The following is a 25,330-nucleotide window of genomic DNA, read 5'->3' on the forward strand; positions in this document are numbered from 1 at the left end:
CCACCCAACCGGTTATCAGCTTCTCACAGATAACCAGGGCCAGGAGCAGAGGGAACGGCCTCGAGTTGTGCCAGGGGAGGCTCAGGTTGGCAATGAGGAGACATTTCTGCTCAGCAAGAGCGGTCAGGCCTTGGGACGGGTTGCCCAGGGAGGTGGGGGAGTCCCCATCCCTGGGGGTGTTCAAGGAGAGGTTGGACGTGGTGCTTGGGGACACGGCTTGGTGGGGACATTGGTGGTAGGGGGTGGTTGGAGCAGATGATCTTGGAGGATCTAGGGAGAACCTTCAGCATCCCCTGGCCAGTGCCCATCAGATGATTTCATGGTTTCATCCCACAGAAAACGCTTCCCAAAACCATTTGAAAATGAGCTAAGCTTCGTCATGCCGTGGTTGGGAAGCCACTGGCTAGAAACCGGCTCTCCTTTCCCATCAAAACATTTTCCCAGCCACTCCACTCGTCTTCCCTGCACTTGTTTCGCTCTTTGGTCATCATCACATCAACGGGCACGGGGTGAGGATCCTCGTCCTGGTTGGGGCTTCTCGGTTTTTCCCCTAATAAAATGAACGTCAGCAACACGGCCCACAAAAAACGTCTTTGAGAGCAATGTCAGCAAGTGGGAGGCGCCTCGCTCGAGAGCGGCTGAAAGTTCACGCAATGAAAAAATAATAATAAAAAAAAACAACCAGCCCCGACCAGCCTCTGGGCTCTGTTAGTAATTATCTGGGCTCTGGTGGGTGTTAAAACATCTGTACTGGTTTGGCAGGGAGCGGGGAGCGCGGCTCGTGCCAAAAGGCAAGGGCTGGCGTGGGCTGAAAGCAGCACGGCGATGCTTGAGCGCGGTCTTCGTGCTGAGAAACGCGGGGCTGGCAGCCTCTCCTTGCGAGTGCTTTGGGGTTGGGGTCATCCCCATCCCCGTCCCCGTCCCTGTCCCTACTGGGACCGTCCCGAGGAGGAGCTGAAGGTCCTTAAAGCAGCCCCGAATCCTGCTGGGTTTCACGTCCCCCCGGGTTTTGCCAGCAGTTCATCTCCACGTTGCGCTCTCCCGGCTCTTATTTCTAGGGAGAAACGTTTCCATGTGGACGCCCCCCATCTGGCCGTGGGCCAGCAGCTCTCTCCCCCCTGGATATTGCAGCACCGAGCAGCTCCCGGCACGGCTGCTGGTGCTTGAACCTTGTGCACTGAAGCTCGGGCTCCTTCGGGGGTTGTTTGTAACACGGAGCAGCAGCGGGGCTGGGTTTAGCGGGGTAGCAGAGCGTAGCGAGGAGCTCGGCCCTCAGCAGCATCTGTCACGATCGCCCTGCGAGGAATATTTTTGGGCTTTGGCATTCCTCGTGCCCTGACTCAGGAGCAAAACATCCTCCAGCATCTAAGGACTGGAGCAAATTCTCTCTCCCCTGATGCTCCCTCACGGGACGGGGACGATCCCAAGCACTCTCCCTGTGCAGCATCCCCTCTCCCTCCTCTTCCTCCCCCAGACACAGCTCACAAAGCTCTGCGAGCCCGTCCCCAACACCCAGGAGAGCCAGATTACATTAGCACCCTCAAGGCTGTGCCCGTCTCCTCGTGCTCACCACAGATGGCAGCAGCACCCAGACCAAAATCCCGAGCCTCCTGCCCGGCGCATCTCTTCCCGCTTGGCTTAGGACCAGCTGAGAAATCTTCTGACATCCTCCAGCTGCAACGTGCCACTCGATCAAAAGGGAGCCTGCCAAGGCGTCATCCGCAGCCAGAAACCATGAGAAACCTTCAGAGGGGATAAGGGAATTTGAAGTGGGGGGGGAGAAGGTCAAGGTGCTTCGATTCCTTCTCCTCGGATCGCTTTTTGGGTGGGTGGATGGTGGAGTTCTGGCTGGAAATCCTCAGGATGCACTTTCGTGATTTTTTTTTTTTGAAATTCATTCCAACTTGGAATCAAAACGCATGAATCAAAACCGAGGCTGAGGATGGATGGAAATGAATTCCAAGGAAGAAGAGCACGCTGAATTTTTACCACCACTTGCCGCTCGGAGCTGAGCCTCCGTATGTGCCTTCGGCGAGCTCCTTCCTTACAGGAATGGGATTTGTCGTATTTTAATTCCTAATTAAATTCCAATCTCTAATCACCTATGTAAACCATGCCCTAACAAGGCTGCTGAAGAGGTTCTGCGTCAGATCCAGTACCCGGTGCCCCCTTATTTGTGTCATGGAGTCCTTCGCCTGTGAGATGAAATAGGGCTTGGCAGCAAATGTGTATGGCACCGGCCACAGCAATGCAGGAATTACCAGGAGCAGATGAGAGAAGCCAGCCTGCTCCAGCTTTCCACTTCCAAAAGCTCCAGAGAAAGCTGGGAACTTCACAGGGATCGCTCCTGCAGCAATGGGAAAAACTGATTTATGCCTCACTTCCCCATTTCCAGCACTTCTTACAGCAAATATTTTCACCCCACCGATACAACCATGGGCATCCTTGCACCAGTCGAACTTTGGGAAGGAGGAGAAGCCATGGGAATACAGACATTGGGACTGAGACATTAAAAAGAAATTGTAATAACTTTTAAAAATACACTGGACAGCCCTCCAGGAAAAAGTCTTCTCCATCAAGAATTTTGGAGACAACCCCCTGGCAGATAGGGAGGTGGCCTGTGAGCAGGTTTTGACCCGACCACTAATTGCCAGAAGCAACCATCAGCTAGCAAAAAAAAAGGCTCATCATGGATTTTTATGGATTTCAAGTGGGTATTTGAAAGGCTCCATCATGACTCATTGGAGAGCAATTCGAGCTGTTAGGGCCAGCCAGCCAAAATAATTAACCAGCGTCAAGGCTTTCTGTCAAGGTTGAGCCTGCACGGAGGGTACGCGAGCTTCGGGGAATGATTTTCCCAGATAAAAAATAGCAAATGCAGGGAGCCACTCGAGCCCAGCTTACTCTCAAGGCAAGCAGCAGCTGCATTGGCCAGGAGAGGACTTGGTCATGGGCAGCGTGAGGAAATCTTGTAGGTGAGATGCTGTTTGGCACCCTAATAAACAGCTACAAAGGGTGGGACTCCAGTGGGGCCGTGCCCCTTCCCACCTTGGAGGGGATGCTACCAGGGAACTGGTGCTCAGGTTTTACCTGCTGGGATTGCCGGGGTGCCTCTGCTCCTCAGCGTGCTCTGAGGTCTGGTATTTCCCAGAAGATTTGGGGTGGGGACGGACCTTTGGGGATGGTCTAGGCCAACCTCCTGCTCTGGGCAGGGGCAGCTCAGGGCTGTGTCCTGTCGGGTTTTGAGTAGCTCCAAGGGCAGAGACTCCACAGCCCCCAGTGTTTGAGTGCCATCACGCTAAAAAGTGTATTTTTTTTTTTTCTTTATTATTATTTTCTTTTCAGGAGCTGTGCCCAAGTGTCCCTTTTAAAACCACTTCTAGCTTGGAGAGGACAGAAACCATCACCACACTACCTCCACCAGCAAAAGGCAGAAGTTTGGTCCTCTGTGAGATGTTCTCAGCCTTCCTGCGGGGAGCCAGGATGTGGCCAGGGCACCCAAAGGGAGTTTTCACGTGCTCCTGTATCCCCCAGATCAGGTGTAACCCTCCGATCCAAATAATAAATCACCTTTGCTGGAGCTCGGACAATGCAGCGCACTAAATAATGCAGGCAGCGTGCTGGAGAAGCAGGCAGCAATTATAAGCAAAGCACAGAAGCCATCTCGGGAAGAAGTGTTATCTTTGCAGATAAAATCAGTAATAAATGCTACTGCATTCATAAATAAAAATCAGTCTGGAAACAAACGCCGAGTGGTGTCACGGAAAGTTCACCGCAATCGACAGCTTCACGGCTCCTTCCTGCTTCATGAGCATATTCACTCGGAGGCTTTCAAGGCTTTAGAAAGCTTTCTCTTCACTCAGGCTTCGTTTTAATTGGAAATATAAAGCAAGGCAAAGCAGTAAACAAACAGGCATCGGGGTCCGGGAAATGAGAGAGCTTCAATCTGCCCTGGCTTTTAGCACGCTTCACAAAGCTGAGCTTAGGGGGTATAAACACGTGGCCCGCGTCCAATGTTGGGGAAAAAACAACGTGAAATACAAGGGGAGGTGTGGTGATTGTGGGGGAAAAGAGCCATGATGGGAAAAGCAGCCCTAAATAATTTGACACGCAGGTCACTGATTTCCTCCCTCGTCCCCCAGCTTGCCCCCGCACAGATTTTGGGGTTCTGCCTCCATCACTTTGCCTGGGTTGAGCCCCACGCGTGGGGCACCTGCATCTCATGTGCATATAACGGAGGCTCTGAAGACACGGGGTGCAGCAGGGCAAACCCCAACACTGCCCAGCCCAGGACCCTTCTGGGAAACATCAGCACGGGCAAATCCGACTGTGACTTTCCTCCCAGCTGGCTGATGCCCAAAATTCCTCCCTCCTTCCCTCCTTCCCTCCTTCCCTCCTTCCCTCGTGCTCAGGCCGTGCTGCTTCACCGGTCACTTTGCTCCAAGCCCATCAGCTGTTTTTCTTTCCGAAGGCTTTGCGTGGTTTTACTTTCTGATCTGATGCTGATACCATCCGCCGCGCTCATTTTTTCCACGGTCACTCAGTCAGCCGAAAAATTCCTCGGCGCCCATTAACCTAATGGGGCTGACCTGATGCGCGCGGGGCCTCGCAGCGATAAAAACCAATTAGAAAATGAAGAATTGTTTGAAATGGCTTTCTCCTTCGGGGTACCTGGGCCAGGAGGCAGCCCTGGGAAGGGCTGAGAGGCGCGAATACGGCGTGCCAGGCTCTGCTGGGAGGGCTGGGCAACGCCTTCTGCTCTAATAAAACATCAAAAAAAAAATAAAACAACTCTCAAACTTGACATTTCTTCCTCCCCTCCCAGCTCAGATCCCAGCCCTAGCTCAGTGAACCCAGTGGGACCTTGGCCAGGAAAGGGCAGGATTTTCCCCAACCCTCCAGCTCTATATTTATCTCCAGCAGGGGCTGGACAGCCTTGCACTGGGCGCCTGCTGGGAACCAGTCAAGAAGGGCTGGAAGATTTTGCTCGTCGGGCTTTTTCGAAAGCTGCACACGCATCTTCTTTTTCTGCTGGTGGATGGTTTTTGTTATTTGCAGCAGGAGAGGAGGGTTCTTCGCCTGTAAACCCAGCTGCATCCTCTGCCAGCTCTGCTGGGGGCTCTCCCAAAATGACAGTGATACGGGTTTGCAATTACAAAGCCAAGAGATCTCCTGGATTTTCCAGCCCTTCAAAATGTCCAGAGCCAATATAAAATTAAAAAAAAAAAAAAATCCTAAATTCCCAAATTCTAACAAAAATGCTGATCCAGCATTGCAAGCCTTGGATATTCATGGCATCAGGCCCCTGAAGCCAGAAGCTTGGCTTCCTAATCATGCAGATCCCTTAAGACTTTTTCTCTTGCTTTCTGGTTTCCAAAGCCCTCTGTATCCCTGCTTTAATCTTTTTCTTGGCACCTAAACGGGCTTGAAATCTGCTCTTGGTTCTCGCTCTGGCCCTGCAACGCTGCTGGTAACACAACGTGATGAAGAGCCGAGTACGGCAAGCAAAGAAAGGTATGGAAGAAAGTAGGGGTTGGTCCTTGTCTGATGTAAATGAAATGATGAGAAATGGTTCCACCTCACCTCAAACACCAAACACCTTGGGAGAAGACCTGAGATGGATGGGATTCATCTCAGCGTGCTTTTAGGGGTCTACAGGTGGATGTTTCCACCTGAGCTCAGCAATCCTAATTCTCCGGAGAGTCAAGGGACAGAAACAGGCACTTTTAGGGTGCAAAATTATCTGTTGCAAATGGATTCGCCCCATTTCAGACATTTTTTGCCACTTTTGCCCTAAAAATGGGCGTGTTACAACCAACTGCCCACGGCATCGGCTCCCTCTCCCAAAGGCCATGGGAATCGTAGCAAGGGGACCCTGATGGGTTGGTAGAAATCTGCAGTGGTCTCTGCTTGTTTCTTTCTTCTAGGAGCAAATTCCTGCTTGTCAGTGGCTCTGGGCTCTCGAGCAGGCTCATTAGCACCTGAACTAGCTCATCTCCAAAGGGAAAGAGGGAAAAAAAGGCAGGGGGGAAAGAGGAGGGGAGGGGGGGGGAAGTCAGCAGGCACTTAACTGCTCTCAAGCCGCTCCTTTGTGCCAAGACCACTCCATCTCTGGTATTGTTTACACTGAAATAAAAGCTGAACAGTGTCAGATCCTAAAATAACTTGCTGTTTGTGGCTCAGGAAAACCAGGGTCAGGGAAGTTTGGAGCGAATTTAAAGAGGCAGGATGGCGAAGGGATAGGCTAGGGCTCCCACAAGGAGGTGGCTGCAGGAAAACGAAGTTAGGAATGAGGCTGGTGCGAAGTTAGATGGGGTCAGTGGGTTCCCAGCCCCACTCCAGGTGGGCTGGATAGGGCCAGGGGCTGAGATGTGCCATCCCCAGGTGTGAATCTGCAGCCACGATTGTTGCCCTCGCTGGGCAAAGTCAGCAGACGTTGGAGAGAAACGCAGTGGGATTGACCCCAAACGCCCCTGAGATGTGTAATCAGGGGGTGTAGGTGTGAAATCTGGTGATTTAAAAGGAGCTCCGTCATGCTGAGTGGACAAAATATGGGTGGGAACACCGAGGGAAAGGCTGCATCTATTTATAGGGACTGTAGGGTGGGAGGAAAGGGCTCGACGACCCCACGTTGCCACCCCAATGCAGGCCACCTCCACGTCCCAAACGAGGCAATTAGGTTTTTGGGTGGGTTAAGGACATACACGGAAGGAACCAGAGCAGATCTGCCCCACAGCTCGAGCTCAACTCAACCCCGACCTCGCTCGTCACTTGCCAAAGCGCCCCGTAGACCGCAAAGTCAAAGCCAAGGCCAAGCAACCGGAGTCAAAAGAAGCTGAACCATCAAATCCTGGCCCCTTTGGAGGGTGTAGGGCTCAGCAGGGTGTAGTCTGGTGGCCTGCTTGGCTGCCCTTAGGTGGCAGTGCTGCCTGCAGATCCCAAAACACAGCACTCGGGGCTTGGGGTGCCTTCAGAGATGCAAGGACAGCCCCACACCTCCCTCCTTGCCCCTATTTCTCGGCCACCGGCGAGCTCCCCGGCACGCTGCGGGGCTTGCAGCTCATCCAGGGTGCGAGCAGGGAAGGAAGCAGGCGTGTGCCGGGCACAATAGCAAGGAAGTACCTGGTCATTAGGGTTTCCCCTCTGGTTTCTGGCCATAGGAGAGGTGAAGGCAGCGGGAATTGGGGGCTGCCCCGGTGCTGTCCCCTGGTTTGGGCTTCCCGGTGCCTCGCCGAGCTTTGGGGCAGCTCCCAGCCTCCAAACAAACCTCTGGGGGTTGCGTGGTGCTGTGTTTTTCCTCCCTGAGCTCAGCAAACATCCACGCAAAGCTGGAAGCAGCAGGGTGAGAGGCATTGCTGGCCTGATACGGCACTGAGATGTTTTTGGGGGTGGAGAGGAGCAGGAGCAGCCGCACGCTGTGGGGCAGGAGCAAGCTGAGGCGAAGGAGGAAGGAGAGTCCCCTTCTTCCCAGCTGGGAAAGCATCAGCCCTGCAGACTTAGCAGGCAGAGACACTCAGCTCTCCATTAAACATTAATGCCCGGCCCTGGCTGGCACTCGGCGAGCCGCTTAAAAGCCCCGGGAGTACTGGGGATTGATCCCAGCCGGGATGCACAGCATCAACCCCGAGCTTTGAGGATGGAGAAAGGAGGGAGCCGACCCCTGCACCTCGCAGCAAGCGGGGACGCAGATAAAAGAAACCAAGTCCTGGATGATAAAAAAAAAAAAAAGAAAAGAAAAAGCACTCCACGACCCTATTTTTTGGCTGAGGACGAGCGTGCCCGGGCTGGGAGGGAGAGGCCACTGCTGCCAAACGCAGCCCACGGGGCAGGAGCCGAGTGCTGGCCCTTTCCCACGCCCCGCTCAGCCTCACCGAGAGCCTTCAGCTTGCAGCAGGGGCGGTCGCTCATCCCCTGAGCCGCTGCTGCTCCTTCTGCTCTGCTTTTTTCACCGCGGCCAGGCTGCCGTTTGTCGGGGAGAAGCTGTAGGATGAGTGCTGGGAAGCCTCAAGCATGGGGGTGAGATGTCAAGGCCGAGCTGAGGCGTGCAAACGGGGCTGAAATGCTGCAGATATTCCCCTCCCTCCTTCCAGTGCAGGGTAAAACCTCAAGCATGGGGGCAGCAACACGGTGAAATATTAAAATCCCCTGAGGGTTTGATCAGTGCCCGTGAGTCAGAGCCCTGGGAGAGCCCGTGCCCCAAGAAGGAGGCCAGAAAAGAAAAAAAAAGGAGCAGGGAGGTGAATGGGGGCAGAATTAGGAAGGTACCTACTTCTTAATCCATTCTTAATCCATCCGAAACAAGTGACCTGTGCACAGGACCCCTGCGAGGACACGCTCCCTGCACAAAGGTCCACGAGAAATTAAATCACAAGGGTTTTTTTTTCCTGAAGGAGCAGCTCCAGGAAGGGTTAATGGCAGATGAGATACGTTGAGCGGGCTTTATTTATTTATTTTTCCTCCCCCCTTTTTTTTTTCTTCTTTCTTCCCCCCCCCACCCCCCACCCCAAACCAAACAACAAAAGCGCCTGAGAAAATGCAGCGCGCAGCTGAGAGCTGGCCGCCTGCCCACTAGGGCAGGGAAAATGCAGCTGGCTGGAAGCACAGCGCGGTGCCCACGAGCTTGGGATCCTGCCACAGCCCACGGCGGAGGGGCCCTGGGAACTCGACGGCCACGGGATAACCAGAAATATTCACCCCAAAGCGAGGGCGCCGGCGGAGATGCCGGGATGGGGCCGGCACCCAACGGGGAGCAAAGAGAAGGGATGGAAGCAGCCCGGATCCCACCCTAAAAGCAAGGAAAATCTTGGGGGATTTGGGGTTTTCGCCACATCCCTGGCCGCCAGCTGGAGAAAGCAGCATCAGGGTTGCCCTCCCGGTGAGGCTGGTGTGGTCTGCAAGCAGTAATTAGCTATCAAAGCAGCGAGGTGCTAGCAGAAACAGGGAGCTGCAGGGGCTGGGTAAGCACCTGGGAGCCAATTTCATTTCCCCTCTCCTGGTGAAAGCAATCTCGCCGCTCTGCAGCTCCTTCCAGGAGGCTTTGGCGGTGCTGGGGACCGCGTCTCCTCTTCCACCTAAGTCCCCGAGGCTGCGGGCAGCTCCCTTTTGATGAGCCAGATGTGCAGCCACGCCGAATTGTGCTCGGCTCCATCCGTGTCTTAATCCTCAGAGCCTCCCAGTCTAGACAGGACACGACCGGCTAATGCAAAAACCAAGCGAGAGGAGATCGACCGCCTCCCGTCGCGCTGCGAGCAGCAGGAAGCATCAAAGAGCACTTTGGCCATCTTTTTTTGGGGGTTTCTTGCAAAGGTTTTTTGCCTTTTTTTTGTTTTTCCAGGCAGGCTTTGGGGTTAGGGTGCTGCAGCCACGGGTGTCGTGTCCCCGGGAATGGGAACAACCTGCAAGATGCCCACGGGAGCTTCCCCGGCCATGGGAAGCTTCTGATCTCATTCCACCTGGCTGCTGGGATGGTGGTGGGGGTAATTAATTGGTGCAATTAGCACGGAGCTATCCCTGCCTCTGATGGTTAGCTTTTTGGGGCATCCAGTTCCTGACTCTTCAAGGCTGCACTGAGCCTGCAAGCTCAGCCTTGAGCTCTGGGTGTTACCCAGCACAAACATGATTTAATTTTGGAAATCCAGAGGGATTTCCCAAATTACCCACCCACAGGATGGCCAGGTGGGCTTCTAGGAACCTCGTGGGGTTCACCGAGGAGGAGTTTAGGGTCCTGCCCCCGGATAGAGACAGCACCAGGACGTGCAGGCAGCCTGGGAGCTCGCAGCAAACAGCAAAGGAAAGGCTCCTGCCAGAGGTCACCGCTTCGGTGAGCACCAAAGCGAAGCCCCAGCCCTGCATAATTCATGCTCCCTCTTTCTGCAGCATCTGGACACATCTGCTGTGTTCGCTGCCGCAGGCTCGCTCGCAGCTGACTCAGAAAATTGCGTTTTGGCAGCCGGGTACTGTTTCAAGTGGGTACTTTCCCTCCGGCGTTAAGCGAGCTGTGATTTTTGTGACAAACAGGGATTTTTGCTCCTCTTTTGCTGATGTCACTCCACGTCGTCCCGCGGGGAGCAGCGCTTGGATCCCTGCAGTCTAACAAATCCTCGCTTCCCTTTGGGACAGATGGACTTGCAGCCGGGAGATCGTTTTCCCTTTGGATGCCCCAGGTTTCTATTTCACCCCAGCCCGGTATCGATCCCGCTGTCCCTGCGCTGGCAGCTCATTTTCCTAAAGGGGAAGGAAAAAAAAAAAAAAAGCTCCCCCCCGAGCTGAACGCAGGCGGAATGGAAAACACAGAGCTCTTATAAAGTGCCTACGATTTCACCAAACCTTGCTGCATCCATGGTGTCGCCACGGGATGTCATTTAATTCAGCCTGACCTTTCCCTGCGAGATTGTGCTCGTGGCGTTATCCAGGATCCCTTCAGCCGCTCGCATTGCCAAGGTGACGTCCCGTTTGAATGCGTCAGCGGGGGAAGATCGCGCCGCCGCGATGCTTTGTTTGCTGTCCTGCCCGACGGGATCTTGGCAGGGATTCAGCAGATCGCAGCTGCTCCGGGCTGGACCGAAAGAGAGGCAAGCTGGGCGGCGTGACGGGGAGCTTTGTGCAGGCGGAGCACGAGGCTGGGGTCCCCTTTTTGCGAGAAGATCTTTTTTTTTGGGGATGAGACGGGAGAAAAGTAACGCGCGGAGAGGGTTTATGCTGGATGCTGCGAGGAAAGGGCACTCAGCATGGCTCTGGCACCTCCTGGCAGCCACCTCCTTTGGCAGCAGGTGCTGGGCTGGTTTTGGAGCCCCAGCTGAGCTCCTCCAACCCGTGGCTTGAGGCTTGGGGAAAGCCCAGATGAGATAAAGCCACGGACGAGATAAAGCCACGGACGAGATAACGCCACATACGAACTAAAGCCGTGGATGTGATAAGGCCACAGATGAGATAAAGCCATGGATGAGATAAAGCAAAGATGCCCACAGCTGATACCAGGCACAGCGGGGCTGCACCCCAGGTGCTCAGCCCCATCCCGTGCTGTTCAGGATGGATGTGACCCCTCATGGTTCCTCCGAACAAAATTTGCAGCCCTTGAGGAGCAGCTGGTGACACCGTTTTGAGGAACAGCCCTGGTGGGGTGGCCGTGAAGGTCCCCAGGCCGTGCTGGGGACGTGGAGGTGGCTCAGTGGCGCTTGAGGCAGCAGCTTGCCAAAGCAAAGCTGGGTTTGGGTGGCACAAAACCACCCAACATTTACCTCCTCCCACCCAAGGCTTTCCCAGTGTGTCCCAGGAGGAGATGGGGATGTAGGTGTGGAGGTTGTGAGTGTCCACACAGCAGTGCTGGTGCTGGGGACAACCACAGCAGGATGAGGGACATGATCCCATTAAACCTCTCACCACACCTCACTCCACCAAAGGGCTGAAACTCCTGAAAAAAGGGGTTTTCACCACTGAATCCCATGACTCTCAAGGGGACTTTGGTGGTGGATGAGGACAGAGGCCGCAGCTAAAAGACACCCCAAACCCCACCAGCATCCCATAAGAGGCTCAGAAGCCTACAGTCACAGGGAAAAAAATAAATTGTGTGGCTTAGAGGGGCAAAGCCTGCTCTGCTTTGGATGCTGAAGGTAGGAAACCCCCGTGGAGGTTCTCTGTGTGTTCATCCAGAGACGAGCCAGACCCCAGCCCTGCACCCTCGTCCCGTGGCTCTGATTGAAAGAGGTGCATCAGAGAGGATGGGACGGGACATGTTTTGGCTGTGGACACGGTACCTGTGTTCTCCTCGGACTGGTTGAAGCCGCAGATCTGGCAGATGCTGCGAACCCACTTGTTCATGTCGTCTTCGGTCTCGGCCACCAGATAGAAGGTCCTGTCGCTGGTCTTGATGTCAAAGATGTAGCTGTCCTGCAGCTCCTTCTTGTTGAAGGTCAGCCCCGCGTCCACCTGCTCGCAGAAGTTGAGGTTGATCACCCGTAAAGGTTTCTTGGAGTGGTCATTTTTGTAGTACTCCAGGACGTCGGGGTCGCCGCTCATCCGACCGCTGCGCAGGACAAACCAGCGCTTCTTCCATGCCTGAAACCAAGCAGAGAGGGAGCATCAACCCCGCTGCTCAAGCCACGAGGGCCACGAAACCACTGCCATGCATGGGGTGACACAGGTGGACGTCCCATTTCCACCCCAGGATGCTCAGGGACTGGGCGTCCATACAAGCAGCACACAGACCCAGGACTCTGAGACCCAAATCCCGCTGGTTATTTGGTTAGGTATGAAAATCCCAATGGCTCAATGACCCCGAGAAGTGCTAGTCCTGAGGCTTAGAGCAACCCTGCTCCCACCCTACAGCTCAGACATGCTCTTAGGACCTGAATACTCTTCGTTCCTGGATGACAATCTGCCAAAATGCCTTTCAGCAGCTTAGAGGATCTCAGGAGCTTCGGACACAACACCCTAGGTCCCCCGTCCATCAGAAAAACCCCTAAGAGGGGAGCATCTGCAGATACCGAGCACGCTGATCCCATCTCTGTTTAAATACCAGGATAGAAAGGCTAATAAAATCAAGGGGAAAGCAGTTTGGCTTTTTAAATATCAGGAATAATGCCAGGGGAGAATCCAGGCTTCATTTGTTTTTCCGCATCTTCTGCTCCCGAGTACGTAGGAAGCTCCGTAGTGAATAAAAGGTTATTATTGATTTCTAGGTATGGCAGCCCTTGGAAAAGAAATGCCAGTCATCAGCCCCGGTGCTGGGGGTTGAATATGGATATTCGAGGCCCGTCAGAGCATTTTGGACTAAATATGGGACAGGGCAAGTTGAACACACAGTCATCTTGCACTTGATCCCTTGCACTGCCCCAACCTTTTCAAAAACAGTTGGGAGCCAGAAAGATAAAGTCCTAAATGCTACAAGTGCCGTGTTGTATGGAGAACCAGGCAGGCGTAACTCCAAAGGGTTTTGGGAGTTCCCTGGGCTGCCCAGGGAGGTGGTGGAGTCACCATCCCTGGAGGGCTTCAAAAGATGTTTAGATGTAGAGCTCAGTGATATGGTTTAGTGGAGGACTGGTTGGTGTTAGGTCAGAGGTTGGACTGGGTGATCTTGGAGGTCTCTTTGCACCAAAGGATGCCACGGGAGCAGATATCATCCCTACCACCCTGCCCCAGCCATGGATGTTTGTTATTTTTATTATTTTTCCAAATCGCCAGTTTTTGGGTTCATATGACGGTGAGAGGCTAGGGCACGAGAAAGCACATGACATCCCTAAGAAGGAAGAAGCGACAGCCACAAACATCTTTGACAACCCAAGAGAGCCTCGGGGAGGTGCTGGGACCTCCACGATGCTCCCCACGAGGTGACGACAGCCCCACGAGGCTCCACCTGTAGGTGACGGGGCACGAGCCAGGTCTTGGACACCCACCTCCATCAGGATCCTACAGCTCTGGAGAACGCGGTGGTTTAAATAAAGGAAAGAACCCCTTGTGATTATTTGCATCGTGCTTCCCAAAGGCTTAAAAATAGCTTTTGTTCGTGTCTTTGAGAGGTGTAACCTAATCAGTTTTGCACCGATTCCTAATCTGGCTGCCGGGGCTGGGAAAAAAAAGCTTCAGTGCAGGCTTCCAAGTGCAGCGGAGCAGCAAATTGCTTAGCAAGAGGGCTTGCGGGGCTGGCAGGTTTTGGTTTCGTCTGGGAGATGCTCACCCACTTCTTCTCAGACAGCTGCTCCTAGATGAAGAAATACACACACGAGGGAGCCGTGTCCGGCCGCTGCAGGGGAAAAAAGAGTTTCCCCAGGCAGCAGCAATAATTTGCCAGTCCATCTCCTCAAAATGAGTTAGCCAAATCTTTGGGGAACAAACTCATGAACATTTTTTATCTAGCTCTGAAATGCCCCGTTAGCTTCTTCCTGATAACACCAAGCCATTTCTTTGCAGCTGAGAAGTTGCATTAGAAAAAAAAAAAAAACAAAAAAAACCCACAAAACACAGCAACTCGGATCCAGAATTTAGGGCTTTTAGGGAAAAAATAGAAGGAAATGCTGTAAGCGATGCCAGTGATGCCACCACAGTTCTCCTTTTTGTCTCTGTTACAAGACCCACAACTTCTCTAGTTCTCTGTGGTCTGTCTGGTAGCAGTGGAAAGCCCCACACAGACAGTATTTGGAAGAGAAAATGGAATAGAAAATGGTAGAAAGGGTAAGAGGGAAAGGAAAGGAAAGGAAAGGAAAGGAAAGGAAAGGAAAGGAAAGGAAAGGAAAGGAAAGGAAAGGAAAGGAAAGGAAAGGAAAGGAAAGGAAAGGAAAGGAAAGGAAAGGAAAGGAAAGGAAAGGAAAGGAAAGGAAAGGAAAGGAGGGAAATATTTCCCTAGAAATCTCTCTGCCCTTCTCTTTCTCCCCCCACCACCACCTTTGTCCCCGGCAGCGCAGCACACCGCTGGTGTGAAATAAACCTGCCAAAATCTGACCTGACACGAATCGCAGCACCTAATCTGAGCTGGCATGTGGGATAAGCGACCGAGCGGTGATGTTGGGCAAATTTTTCACACCGAGAAAAAAGCAGGGGCTGAGCGATTCGAGCAGCAAGCCCAGCAGAGGGGCGAGCAGGTCCTGGTGCCCCAGATTTGCCACGGACCATAACCATGGGCACAGAGCAGCTCCAGCTATTGCCCCACGGCCCCCAGCTGCTGGTGGGGATGCTACCGTGTGCATGGGAAGCCCGTGCTGTCCCCCCTTGTCTGCTTCCAATTTTAGCATCCTGGCAGGATCAGCCCTGGGAAAGGGGGATAGAGATGGAGGTTTCAGATGGGTTTTGAGTCATTTTGGGTGGCTTCTTGCACCACGGAGCAGAAGCTCAGGAGAGAATTGCAGAATAACCTGCTGGTGACCTGTATGATAATGTCGTCTTCGTCGGAGTCCCTGCAGGCTTGTTATCTCATCTGACGGACAGGAGGATGCTGGTTTTATTATTCATGCAAGAAAGCCTCTCCCCTCCCTGCCTCGGTGCTAACTCAAAGGAGATAAATACATCTTGGATAAAGACAGGCTTGCAAGAAGGAGCAAGGAGTGAGGAAAACTCACTCGGTAATTGTACTTGTGAATTAATTGTCCCTGCCAGGTACCTTGGAGCCCATCTCGGAGACCCTGATATCCCCAAGCCTGAGAGCAAATGAGCCTGAACCCCCTTCCAAATCCATCCTTCCAAAATCTTCCAAACACCTTCTCCTCACCTGATGCCTGCTCACAGCGCCTTTCAATGCACCAACTCAACTCCATGAGCAGGTCCCAGCCCTGGGACCACCAAAAAAAGGATGGAGGAGACCTGGGCTGAGCACCCAGAGCCTGCTACCTGCGAGACGGGCTGCCCTGCTGTGCTGATCCCAGCTAATCACACGTCTGCGGCAGCTGAGTTCACGGCGAGTTCGTTAGCGGCATCACTTTAGGGGGAGGCTTTGATTGACAGTGTTAATAACGCCGAGCTGCAGCAGCGAGAGCCTGCGGGGCACAGGGAGCCTTGCCGGGGTGCACGGCGACTCCTCCTCGGCTCACTGGGGAGCCAGGGAATTAATAGAAATTAAAAAAAATTACTCAGCTTTGTGTGCGTCTGAGGCTGTCGAGACTTCCCTCCTGGGGGTTTCTCCCATCGTTGGAGGGGTAATTAGCTTTTGGAGCACACACCAAATCGCTACATGCAAAACCCACCCTGGGGTGGCATGGCCAGCAAAGGACTTCGTTCATCGAGCATCTCTTACATGCTGTGATGGGGTTTTAAGGAGGTTTTTAGACTAAAACCTATCTGGAAGATCATTAAAAATGCTCATTAAAAGATACAGAAGCTTCAAATCCAGCTCCTGCCATCAGAAATTGTTGTTATGGGGGAAGAAATGGCTTGAGATGGCTTCTACCCATGGAGGTGGTGGTGGGAGCCGCAGAACCATCGCGTCCCCGTTGGCTCCCCATGGCCCTGCTGGGCTCTGCGAAGGGCGACAAAGCAGTGACACAATGTGGAAAGCACTTCCCTCAGTATTTACTTTAGGGGAGTTCTCTGGCTGGAAAGATTTCAAGAGTTCAAGGCTGCGCCGTGGATCTTAGGAAAATAAAGATGTCCCTGGGTGACGTGAGGGCACTGACCACTTTTCTGCTGGGATGCTGGAGTCGCTGGTCCGGGATGGGGTGGAAAAATCAAATAAAAAATGGTGAGGTTGTACTTACACCGTGCAGAAGAGAGAAAGAGGAGCTGGAGGCAAACTCTGCTGGAAGATGCACGGGGACGGCGCCAGAGGTGAAGGAAAGCTCCCATTAGATGGAAGGAAAATATTTCACGAAGAGTGGTGGGACTAAAAAGATGCGAGGGATGTCCAGCCTTGGAGACATTCAAAACCTGCCAGGACAAGGCCTGGAGAAGATGATTTACCTTCAGAGTTGGCCTTAACTTCAAAGCTTTGAGCGAGAGATTGGGCCAGAGAGCTCTGAGCTCCCTTCCAACCTCAATTATCTCTGAATCTAAATGACTTTTCCATAACTAGATCCAGCTCCCAGTGAGGAACTGATACACGATGAACTTGCTGTGAAAAGACACAATGAACATCATGCTCACACCCTGAACCCCAACGTGGGGCTGGCACAGCACCCTGCTACACGTCCATTTCACGTGAGAAAGGGCAGTACTGACATTTTTTGACTCTCCTTGAATAAAGGAGACTTTTCTGGGTGATTTCTTTTTCATAAGGTGGCAAGAAAGAGGAGAGATCTGGAGCCCAGCTCCTGCCCTGGGGCTGGCTGCAGACAGTTCATGTGCGGGGCCCCCACCGTAGCCCTGCTGCCCCGTCACAGATTTCGTTATCTGGAAGTATTTCCTGCTATTCAGCCCTGCTCTGCATTTCTCTCTGTTATTCCTAGCCAAAATTTCTTCCCCCCCACCGCAGCACACCCTTCTTTGGGGGATCGGAGCAGCAAAACAGAAGAGCGAAAAGGGAACGCGTCCTACAAAAGCAAGGCCCTGGGTGATATCACCAGGGCCCCAAAGGGCCGCGCACTGAGTCTCCATCCAACTGTTTAGTCTGGGTCTGGTCCAGAAGCCAGAGCAGCTAAAGGGATTTTTCATGCTTGGCCTCAAGGTGCTTTGTCGTTGGCCGTGTGGGTCCTGGGGGTGCTTCCCCAGAAGATCCCCAAGGATCTTCTCCACTGGGGGAGATCCCCAAGGAGGAGCCCCCAGCCCCTCTCTGGACAGCCCGTGCCAGGGCTCCGGCACCCGCCCAGCCCAGCAGTGCTTCCTGAGGGGCAGAGGGCACCTCCTGGGCTCCAGACTGGGCCCGGGGCCTCTGGGCCTGGCCCTGGGCACCCCAAAGGATCACCTCCCTCGGCCTGCTGGCCCTGCTTTACCCCAGGCAGCCCAGGAGACCACGAGGCCTCTGAGCAAGGGCACGTGGCTGCCTCCCGTTCCACTCAGTGCCCACCATGACCCCCAGGGCCGTTTCTCTTCAGGAACCACACAGCACTGCCCCAGAGCCCACAGCAGCCTCTGGTCACCCCATAACACCTTGTCTTTCCTTTAAAACACCCATTTCATCTCCCTTCTCCCTCCCCAGGTCAATGGTCCGTAGTAAGAGCCGCCCCTGGGCAGACTGACAGACGTCAACACGCACGGCACAAGCACACAAGCAGCCAAGAGAGGAGTTTATTTTGCTTTTTGAGAACTTGGGGTTTCTGGAAGCAAAAGCAAACTGCTTGGAGATTTTTCCCCTCCTGAGGCTTTGGTATCAGGCCCTGATAAGCGCTTTCCCAGCGGGATATGAGAACCAGTTGGCAGAGACAGGGGCCCGTTACACAAGCAGGGCTGGACATGGGAACTCAGCACAAACAAATGACTTTGATAACCGAGACTGAGTTTTTCTAGCTTTCTGGGCAGGCTGTGCTGTCACTGTCTCTTTTTCCCTGGAGCAGGCATTGGAAGGGGTGAGAGAGAGCAGAGAGAGCAGGAGGCCTCCACAAGAGCAAAATAAATCCCACAGCACTGTCAGTGCTTCCTTCCCTCACCCATAGCTTTGGGCTGCTCCCATAAAAATAGGGTTTTGCCCCAAAAAAACACATTGCACTGGCCACAGATCCTGCCCCAGACTTGGTGTGCCGATGTCTGTGGTGAACATACGCCAGTCTCTGCCCACACGAAACATGTTGCAGGGATGCTTTTACCCATTAGCACTCAAATCCCAAGCACGGCTCGTGTTACAAAGCCGCGCCGATCTAAAGCAATACTTTTGAACCAAGAAAAGACGTTGAAAACGACAACTCGAGGCTTAGTTTTGATCATCTGGGAGGAAGGCACCTGTGTCAGCTTTTGGAGTCGATACTATAATTAAACTGCTCTGCCCTCCACCTCTTAGGTGAAGGAGGATGGAAATAGAGATGGAAGAGGGGAATAAGAGCCGTGTCCTTCCCGCTGCCCTTGGCACACTAATTCCTTCACTTAATGCAGGAAAAGGGTCTTACAGATGATACTGAACCTCTTCAGCGTTTGGCAAGCTTTATGAGAAGCACAAATCAGTACCTGCTGTTAGCTTTGAGATGATCAGCAGGAGGTATCGTGGGGCTGAAGGTGATAGCAAAGTGCCAGGAAGTTTTCCCCCCATCTAAAGGACTGACTCCTGGTTTCTCTAGCTTAAAATGGGGGTATTTGGGGTGGGTTTCCCTTTCTAAGGATGATTTCCTATTTTAGAAAAACTCCAAAGCTTGTTAATTTTGCATCACTTTTACACGCTGCCCCAGTGTGTAACCATTGCCAGTTGGATAAACCTCTTCAAAAGTGAGATGATGGGGCAAAAAAATAGCCCCCGACCCCTGGGAATACCCTGGGAACTGGGCATTCTCACGCCTTAAAAAAAAAAAAAAAAAAAAACAACACAAATTTGGACCTTCACCTTTCCTTGTCACAGCTCTTTTGTCAAGAAAATATTACAATGGTAGCCCCAACATGAGAAACTATCCAAAATCTGGGCTGCTTTGTGCCAGGCGCCACACAGTGAGAAACTGCATTAGCTCAGAGATGCCAGACTGGAAGAGAAAAGGCAGAGCAGGAATGAAAGGAGAGCGCTAACCCAGCCAGGGCTACCCAAACCTTTAGCAGAAGTGAGGAAAGGACTTTATCTTCTGGCTCTCAGGCCAATAAAACACTCCCTTGATCTTTGACTCCAATAACTTTTACTCTATGATCTTTTCCTTGTGGAGTTTTCCCCCTTTTCACGTCTAGTTTATTTCTAGCTGTGGTCAAGGTGCACATGTCTGCCCGAGTCTCTTGCTCACAGAAATAATCATTTTTTGACACACAAAAAAATGTTCTTGCCTCCAGGTGCTGGTTCAAGTGAACTGACTCCCTTTCAGAGGAAACGAAGCCATTTATCCCTGCCCAAATGTTCCCTGAATCTAGTGGGGATACATATTTAGGGCTACTAGGGGGCCTGACCACCAGGATATCCTCCAGACCAAGAAGACACCTTCTACCCCCTAAATACAGGAGGCAAGAGGAGGCATCTTCAAGGTACTGATCTGCTCCTGCATGGCCAAGGGGCTCTCATTTGACCATGACAAATGGCAGACATCATGACCCACACATATTGTCTTTGATTAAACCCACGTTTTCTATGAATGGGTTAAGATTATTCTAATTTCACCAAAGTCACTTCAGCCTGAACCAAACCCAGGCCTCTCACAGAGGCAATGGTGACAACAGCGAATTCCTGGGACGTGGCCCAGATCTCACATTTCAGTGGGCTTTACCAGACCATGGGGGACTTTTTTTGGGGAGGCTGTAGGGTGGATGAAAGGAGGGAATGGGAACGCTTCTCATCTGAAGAGTGAGCAAACACCTCCTGAGTGTGCTTGAAGCAACTACACCCAGAGGAGATGGCTCAGTGCTCCTCCTGCAGCTGTCCCAGATGGAAAGTAACACAAACACAAGAAGCATTTAAGGATATTTCAGGTGAAGGGGCAAGAGAAGCAGCCCTATTGTGTCTGTAAACTACAGAAAAACAGAGGAATTGGCTGAGGAAACCAACAACAGCAGGGAGAAGGTGGTGGAGATGACCTGCCCACTCTTGCCTAACACAAGGATGACAGGGCATCACTGAAGATAACGGGACCCAAGCTTGGGGCACATAGAAGGAGACTTTAATTTGGGCAATGCAGAAACAATCTGTGGGAATCCTCCCTGAGGGATGTTCTGGAGGCTTCAAGTTTAGCTGGCCTCAAGTAGAGACTGAAGGAGAGCGTGGAAAGGAAGGCCCCTGAAAGTTACTGGGTGCCATCACGTGTAGTAAAGGAGATCCCTGTGTTGGAAATTGTGGACAAAAGTGAAAATAGGAGGAGGAAGATGCTTGGAAAGAGAAAGGGAGCCTCTGTTGTCCACATTGACCCTCCTAGAAGAGCCCAACCATAGCAACTTCTCATGCTGCCTGGGTTTGCTCTGGGAAACGTGGGTGTAGTTGGTATTTTGGCAGGATAGAAACAGGAGACTGTGGAGACCAACACATCCAATGTGGGGAAAAAAATAAGAGAAACAGTCAAAAGCCTGAGAAAGACAGCTCCATGGCACTCACCCATGAGCTGGTTTCTCGTGGCTAAGCTGGTTTGGGGCGGTGGGGTTTATTCCTGCAGTATAAAAGAGCTACCTAATGAGTGGATTCCCCGGTGCTTCATAATGTGCAGGCTCTGGAGAAAGCCTTTCCTGGGTTAAAAGCAGATTTTTCTTCTCCTTTAGATGAAACTGGTAGATACCTAATTATCTCTTCCTGCTGAAACCTGCTGAAGGATTTACCACTTTCCAGGAGACACTCACAGACAGCACAAGCACATTGGGGTGTACGTGGGGACAACCCTAGACCTGCACAACATGAGGAGACAAATTTCACTTGTTACACAGCCAAACTAAGTTGACTTCTTGTTTCAAGCCCAGTAAACTTCTCCAGGGAACCAGCTCACCCTGCTCAGGCCTCCTGAGGTCCCTTCCAACCTGAATTATTCAATGGCGCTATGACCATAAACTGATCTCTTCTACATCAGATGCTCTTTATGTTCACATGAAACCCGGTAAGCACTTGTTTGTCTTTACATTAAGCCATCATCTCTGAAAAAAAAAAAAAAATAAGGAAAGGAAAAAAGCAGGGTTGCTTCCAATTTATCACTTTGTGGCTTTGGCATCTCACAACGGGCTCTTGGGATGCTTTTCTCCATCAGACTGAAGGATCCTTAGCACCTTTGCTGGGAGAAAATATCACATTCACCTGCGTGCTGCAACCCCTCAGCTCTTCTGAAAAGCTAACCAGCTGCCAGCCTAGGCATTTTCTGTGCTAAACACCGTTTCTGCAATACTTTCACGTTCCCTTTCTTACTCTTTGGCATCAACATTAGTAGGCAGCTAGTCTAATACAGCTTGCTGTTGCTGTACGTAAGGAGAAATAAATGCACCTTTTACCCCTTTATTTCGACGTCAAAGGTTGCAGTAGCTATTTCTGCCGCAGCCTCACTCATGTCAGGAGCTGCTCATGCAGTTTCTTTCTCCTAAACCCAGCAAATCCCTGCATTTGATGATTCATTGCACCTTTCCATAGGAACAATCTTCATTTCTTCGCCTTTGATGTACAACTTTGCACGGGGCTGTATTCTAACATATTTTGTTTAAATCGGCTCTGCTTGCCAAGTGATCCAGACTGCTCCATCTGATGAATTTGTCTTCAACATTTACTGCTTCATTACCCTTTGTGCCACTGGCAGCATCTCCCCGCAGGAGCCATCAGATCCGTTTCACTTATAGAAATGCTGAGAACTAGCATTAATCCCTGAAAAACAGCACAGAGAAAAGCCACAAAAGAGGACGACATCTTTCTTAGAATCTATCGGGTTTTAATTCACCTTCCATGACTGCAGGACTGTCTGGGCTGCCCTCGATATCCTATAACTGACCTGCCCCTAACAGGACTGCTTTCGCCCCGTATCTGCAAAGCTGTTGTGCTTTTCTCCCACACTGTAGTGGAGAGGAAACAAGACTGCTGCAGGGAAATTCAATCCATGAATTTCCCTGCAGGAATTTTTTTGTACTGCTCTGCTCACCTCTTCCTCAAGTACCAGACCTTCAAATCTCTCCATGGCCCTTCAGTGATGGGTTCCCTTACTAAATGAAACTTGTAGATGAAACTTGAGATGAACTAGATGAATCTTGGAGGTGAAAAATTTCAGGGATTTTAGGAAAAATTTAGGAAAAGTTTCTTTACTGTGAGGATGCTCAGACACAGGCTCAGACACTGGTGCAGGGCTTCCTCGGGAGGTGGCACTTTATTAATCAAATGTCTGCCCTACCTCTTGCTTTCTGCCAGCAGACAAAGCGTGTTCCTGAGCACACAACAGTCTTCTTGGCCTTGGGAACTCAGGTGCATAAGAAGTGACTTGATAAACATGAGTGTGGTTTAGCCAGCAGAGATGAGGCAGTCAAATGGATGAGAAGATGGCCTACCCAAAACCTACTCTTAATTGTGATGCTTATGTCATAGAATCCTAGAATCATTAAGGTTGAAAGAGCCCTCCACAATCATTTGCTCCAACCACCCCTTACCACCAATGTCACCACCAAGCCCTGTCCCCAAGCACCACGTCCAAGCTCTCCTTGAACACCCCCAGGGACGGGGACTCCCCCACCTCCCTGGGCAACCCGTCCCAAGGCCTGACCGCTCTTGCTGAGCAGAAATGTCTCCTCATTGCCAACCTGAGCCTCCCCTGGCACAACTCGAGGCCGTTCCCTCTGCTCCTGGCCCTGGTTCCCTGTGAGCAGAGGCTCCAGGGCCTCGATGTCCTTCTGGGACTGAGGGGCCCAAAGCTGAACCCAGCACTCGAGGGGCGGCCTCAGCAGAGCAGAGCCCAGGGGGACGAGCACCTCCCTGGTCCTGTGGGTTGCACTCTTCCTGATACAAAATTAGAGCTGTGAAGCCTACAGAAGCTCCTGCAGTAGTAGATATGGGAAGCTGCAGGATTTCCAGTCATTCCTCTTTCCCAGCTAACCAACAACACAGCGAGAACAGGCTCTTGACATCAAATATTCCTAGTCTGACCTGAAGGATGGCCACAAATCTGGCTGAACGAGGCAGAAAAATAACCCAAGGACATGGTAACAGATTGCTTGGTTTAAGGACTTCTATACAATGAAGGAAGCCAAGGGGGGAATGAATCGGGTGAGGTGCTGGGAACCACTTCACAACAGCTGAGAAGCTGCAGGATCAAAAGGACCATTTAGTAGGAACTTTGCGGATTAGCCTTTTCTCCTTAAATTTAAATTACTCCACAATAGTGGCTGAAGCCCAGACACGACTGTGGTAGTCTGCTGTTCCCCCTGACTGATCACACAGCCTCATCTTCTCGGGAGCCCAGCCTGAAGCCCACGTTTCAGGCCTCAAAGCAGCGGGCACGAGGACGGGTGCTAACTCCGCGCCACCACAACGCCAGAGCAGCTCCTCTGCTCGCTGATGTGTGTGGAAAACTGTTACCAACATTTCCCTCGGTGGGTTGAAACGGTGCTCAGCCACTGGCGTGCACTCGGTGGAGGATGGGGCCCACCACCTCTCCCTCTGCTGGAATCCCTGTGGCCACCGTCCCCAGCTGGTGACCCCGTCGATAGCTGAAAAGCCTTTCCCAAAGCAGCAAAACCTCTCTCCTTTCATGTATTATTAAAATCCTCCCTGGTTAATTTATTAGGGCACTCTGAGCTGGAAAAATGACCTCTTTGTCGACCCACTTAACCATGCTCCACTCAAACACAAAGCCGTCAGAAGGGCTAAGGCAAGAGCCAGGGAAGTTGCGCGCAGACTGATGTCCTTTGTCCCTGTGAGACAGCTCCAGGATGGAAGTGCCGGGACTCCCTGGCACGAGAGCAAAGGGCTAGACACAAGCCTTCACAGACAAAACCACAAAGGAAACATTCAGCCCATGCGCCGCACGGACACAGCCAGAGAAACAAGACTCCCCGGTCCTCCCTCCTACGCAGCGCTGAGCCCTCCCTGAACCTATGGATTTGGGAAGAAACCTTAAGCCTTCCCCACGCTGGCTCGTCTCGAAATACAAATGGAAAATGTGATGGTAACAGGGGACGAGCCCATCTGCATGTGTTGGCCTAAGAGGCGCAGAGCTCATGGAAAAGCTCTGGCTGAAGGCATCCAGGCCTGCAGGTGGACCGTCCTCTTCTCATCTCCTGGGTTTCTCCAGCCAGAGGATTGCTGGATTTGCTCCGCAGCAATCCCAAATTCAAACGAACAGATACGGGGTGTGGAGGAGCAGGAGATCGGCACTGCGAGGCAGAGCCGGGTACACCAAATTGACAGCACAAACAGCAGTTGGCACCAAAAGCACCCCTGTAAGTGAAATGAATGGGATTAGCCGTCATTAGGTCTTGTTTTTCCATTAGTGTCATAAAGATGAAGCTGCTCTCCTGCCATAAAGGCGGCCTGTAAAGTGCTCAGCCTCGACGGGACTCTCAGGCTATTAGGGAGGACACAAAAGCTCGATTTGCTTCATCACCACCAAAGTGTCTGGCGAGTGCAGCAGGGACAAAATGAAGCTGCGAGGTGCCTGCATAGCGCAGGGGACTGGGGGCCCCATCCCATGCCCTACTCTTTACCCTATAATAACACCAGCTTCTTGCCGGAGAGAGTTTTAAAGCCCAAATGCTTTGTGATGCTTGGACTGAGCCTCAGTCTCATGGGATACGCTTTGCCTCAAGCAAATGTGCTGCTGATTATCCTTGCTATGAAGGGTGCATGTAAAGAAAGGCTCGTGGGGACAGCTAAACAAACAGCGGGCTGAATTTCACCCCATAGGAGAAGACCTGGAGGGGGACCTTGGAGGTAGACATGAAATGCATTAATTCCTGCCTGGTTTCAGCTTCATAAAGCTCATACATTACGGCTGTTTTATGACATAATTTACACAGAACAGAATAAACTACGGCAGATATCTGAGATGGGGAGGCAGGAGTTGGTGAGATCTGATGCTGCAGCTGACATTTCTCTGTCAAAGGCTTGGAAAAAGGGGTTTTTACCCTGTTGTACCGCAGTTTTCCAAGTGCCAAATCGAGACCTGATCTCAGATGGATGTTACAAATATAAATAAAGAAAGAAAGGAATTGAGCTCCTATCTGCAGAAATACTTTGGGGGTGGAAAGTGTAGTTATGGGTGGGGAGTCATTTTTCTGCCTGCAACGGTTCTGCGGACCGAGAGGTAGAAAACAGCGCGTGGGAACCTGAACCTGCAGCAAAGAGGGGTGGAAAGATCAGTAACTGATGAGTTTTATTGCAGCATGTGTTAATCATCCCCCTAGAAGAGGGACGGGG

The 25,330-nt window shown here is 52.0% G+C and overlaps 1 protein-coding gene across 3 annotated transcripts in view; it reads right to left on the reverse strand.

The window, feature by feature from the left end:
* GAB2 (GRB2 associated binding protein 2) overlaps window positions 1–25,330 on the reverse strand; it is a 75,533-nt gene that overhangs the window by 23,272 nt on the left and 26,931 nt on the right. For all 3 annotated transcript variants that reach the window (XR_014319018.1, XM_082778449.1, XM_082778448.1), the window contains exon 2: window positions 11,754–12,054. Coding sequence is in view for 2 of the 3 variants with exons in the window: in XM_082778449.1 (XP_082634575.1) it covers window positions 11,754–12,054 (301 nt within the window). In the remaining variant the exon portion in view is untranslated. The remainder of the gene's footprint in view (window positions 1–11,753; window positions 12,055–25,330) is intronic.

The sequence above is a fragment of the Aythya marila genome, assembly GCF_965140915.1.
Source record: "Aythya marila genome assembly, chromosome: 1".
NCBI lineage: Eukaryota > Metazoa > Chordata > Aves > Anseriformes > Anatidae > Aythya > Aythya marila.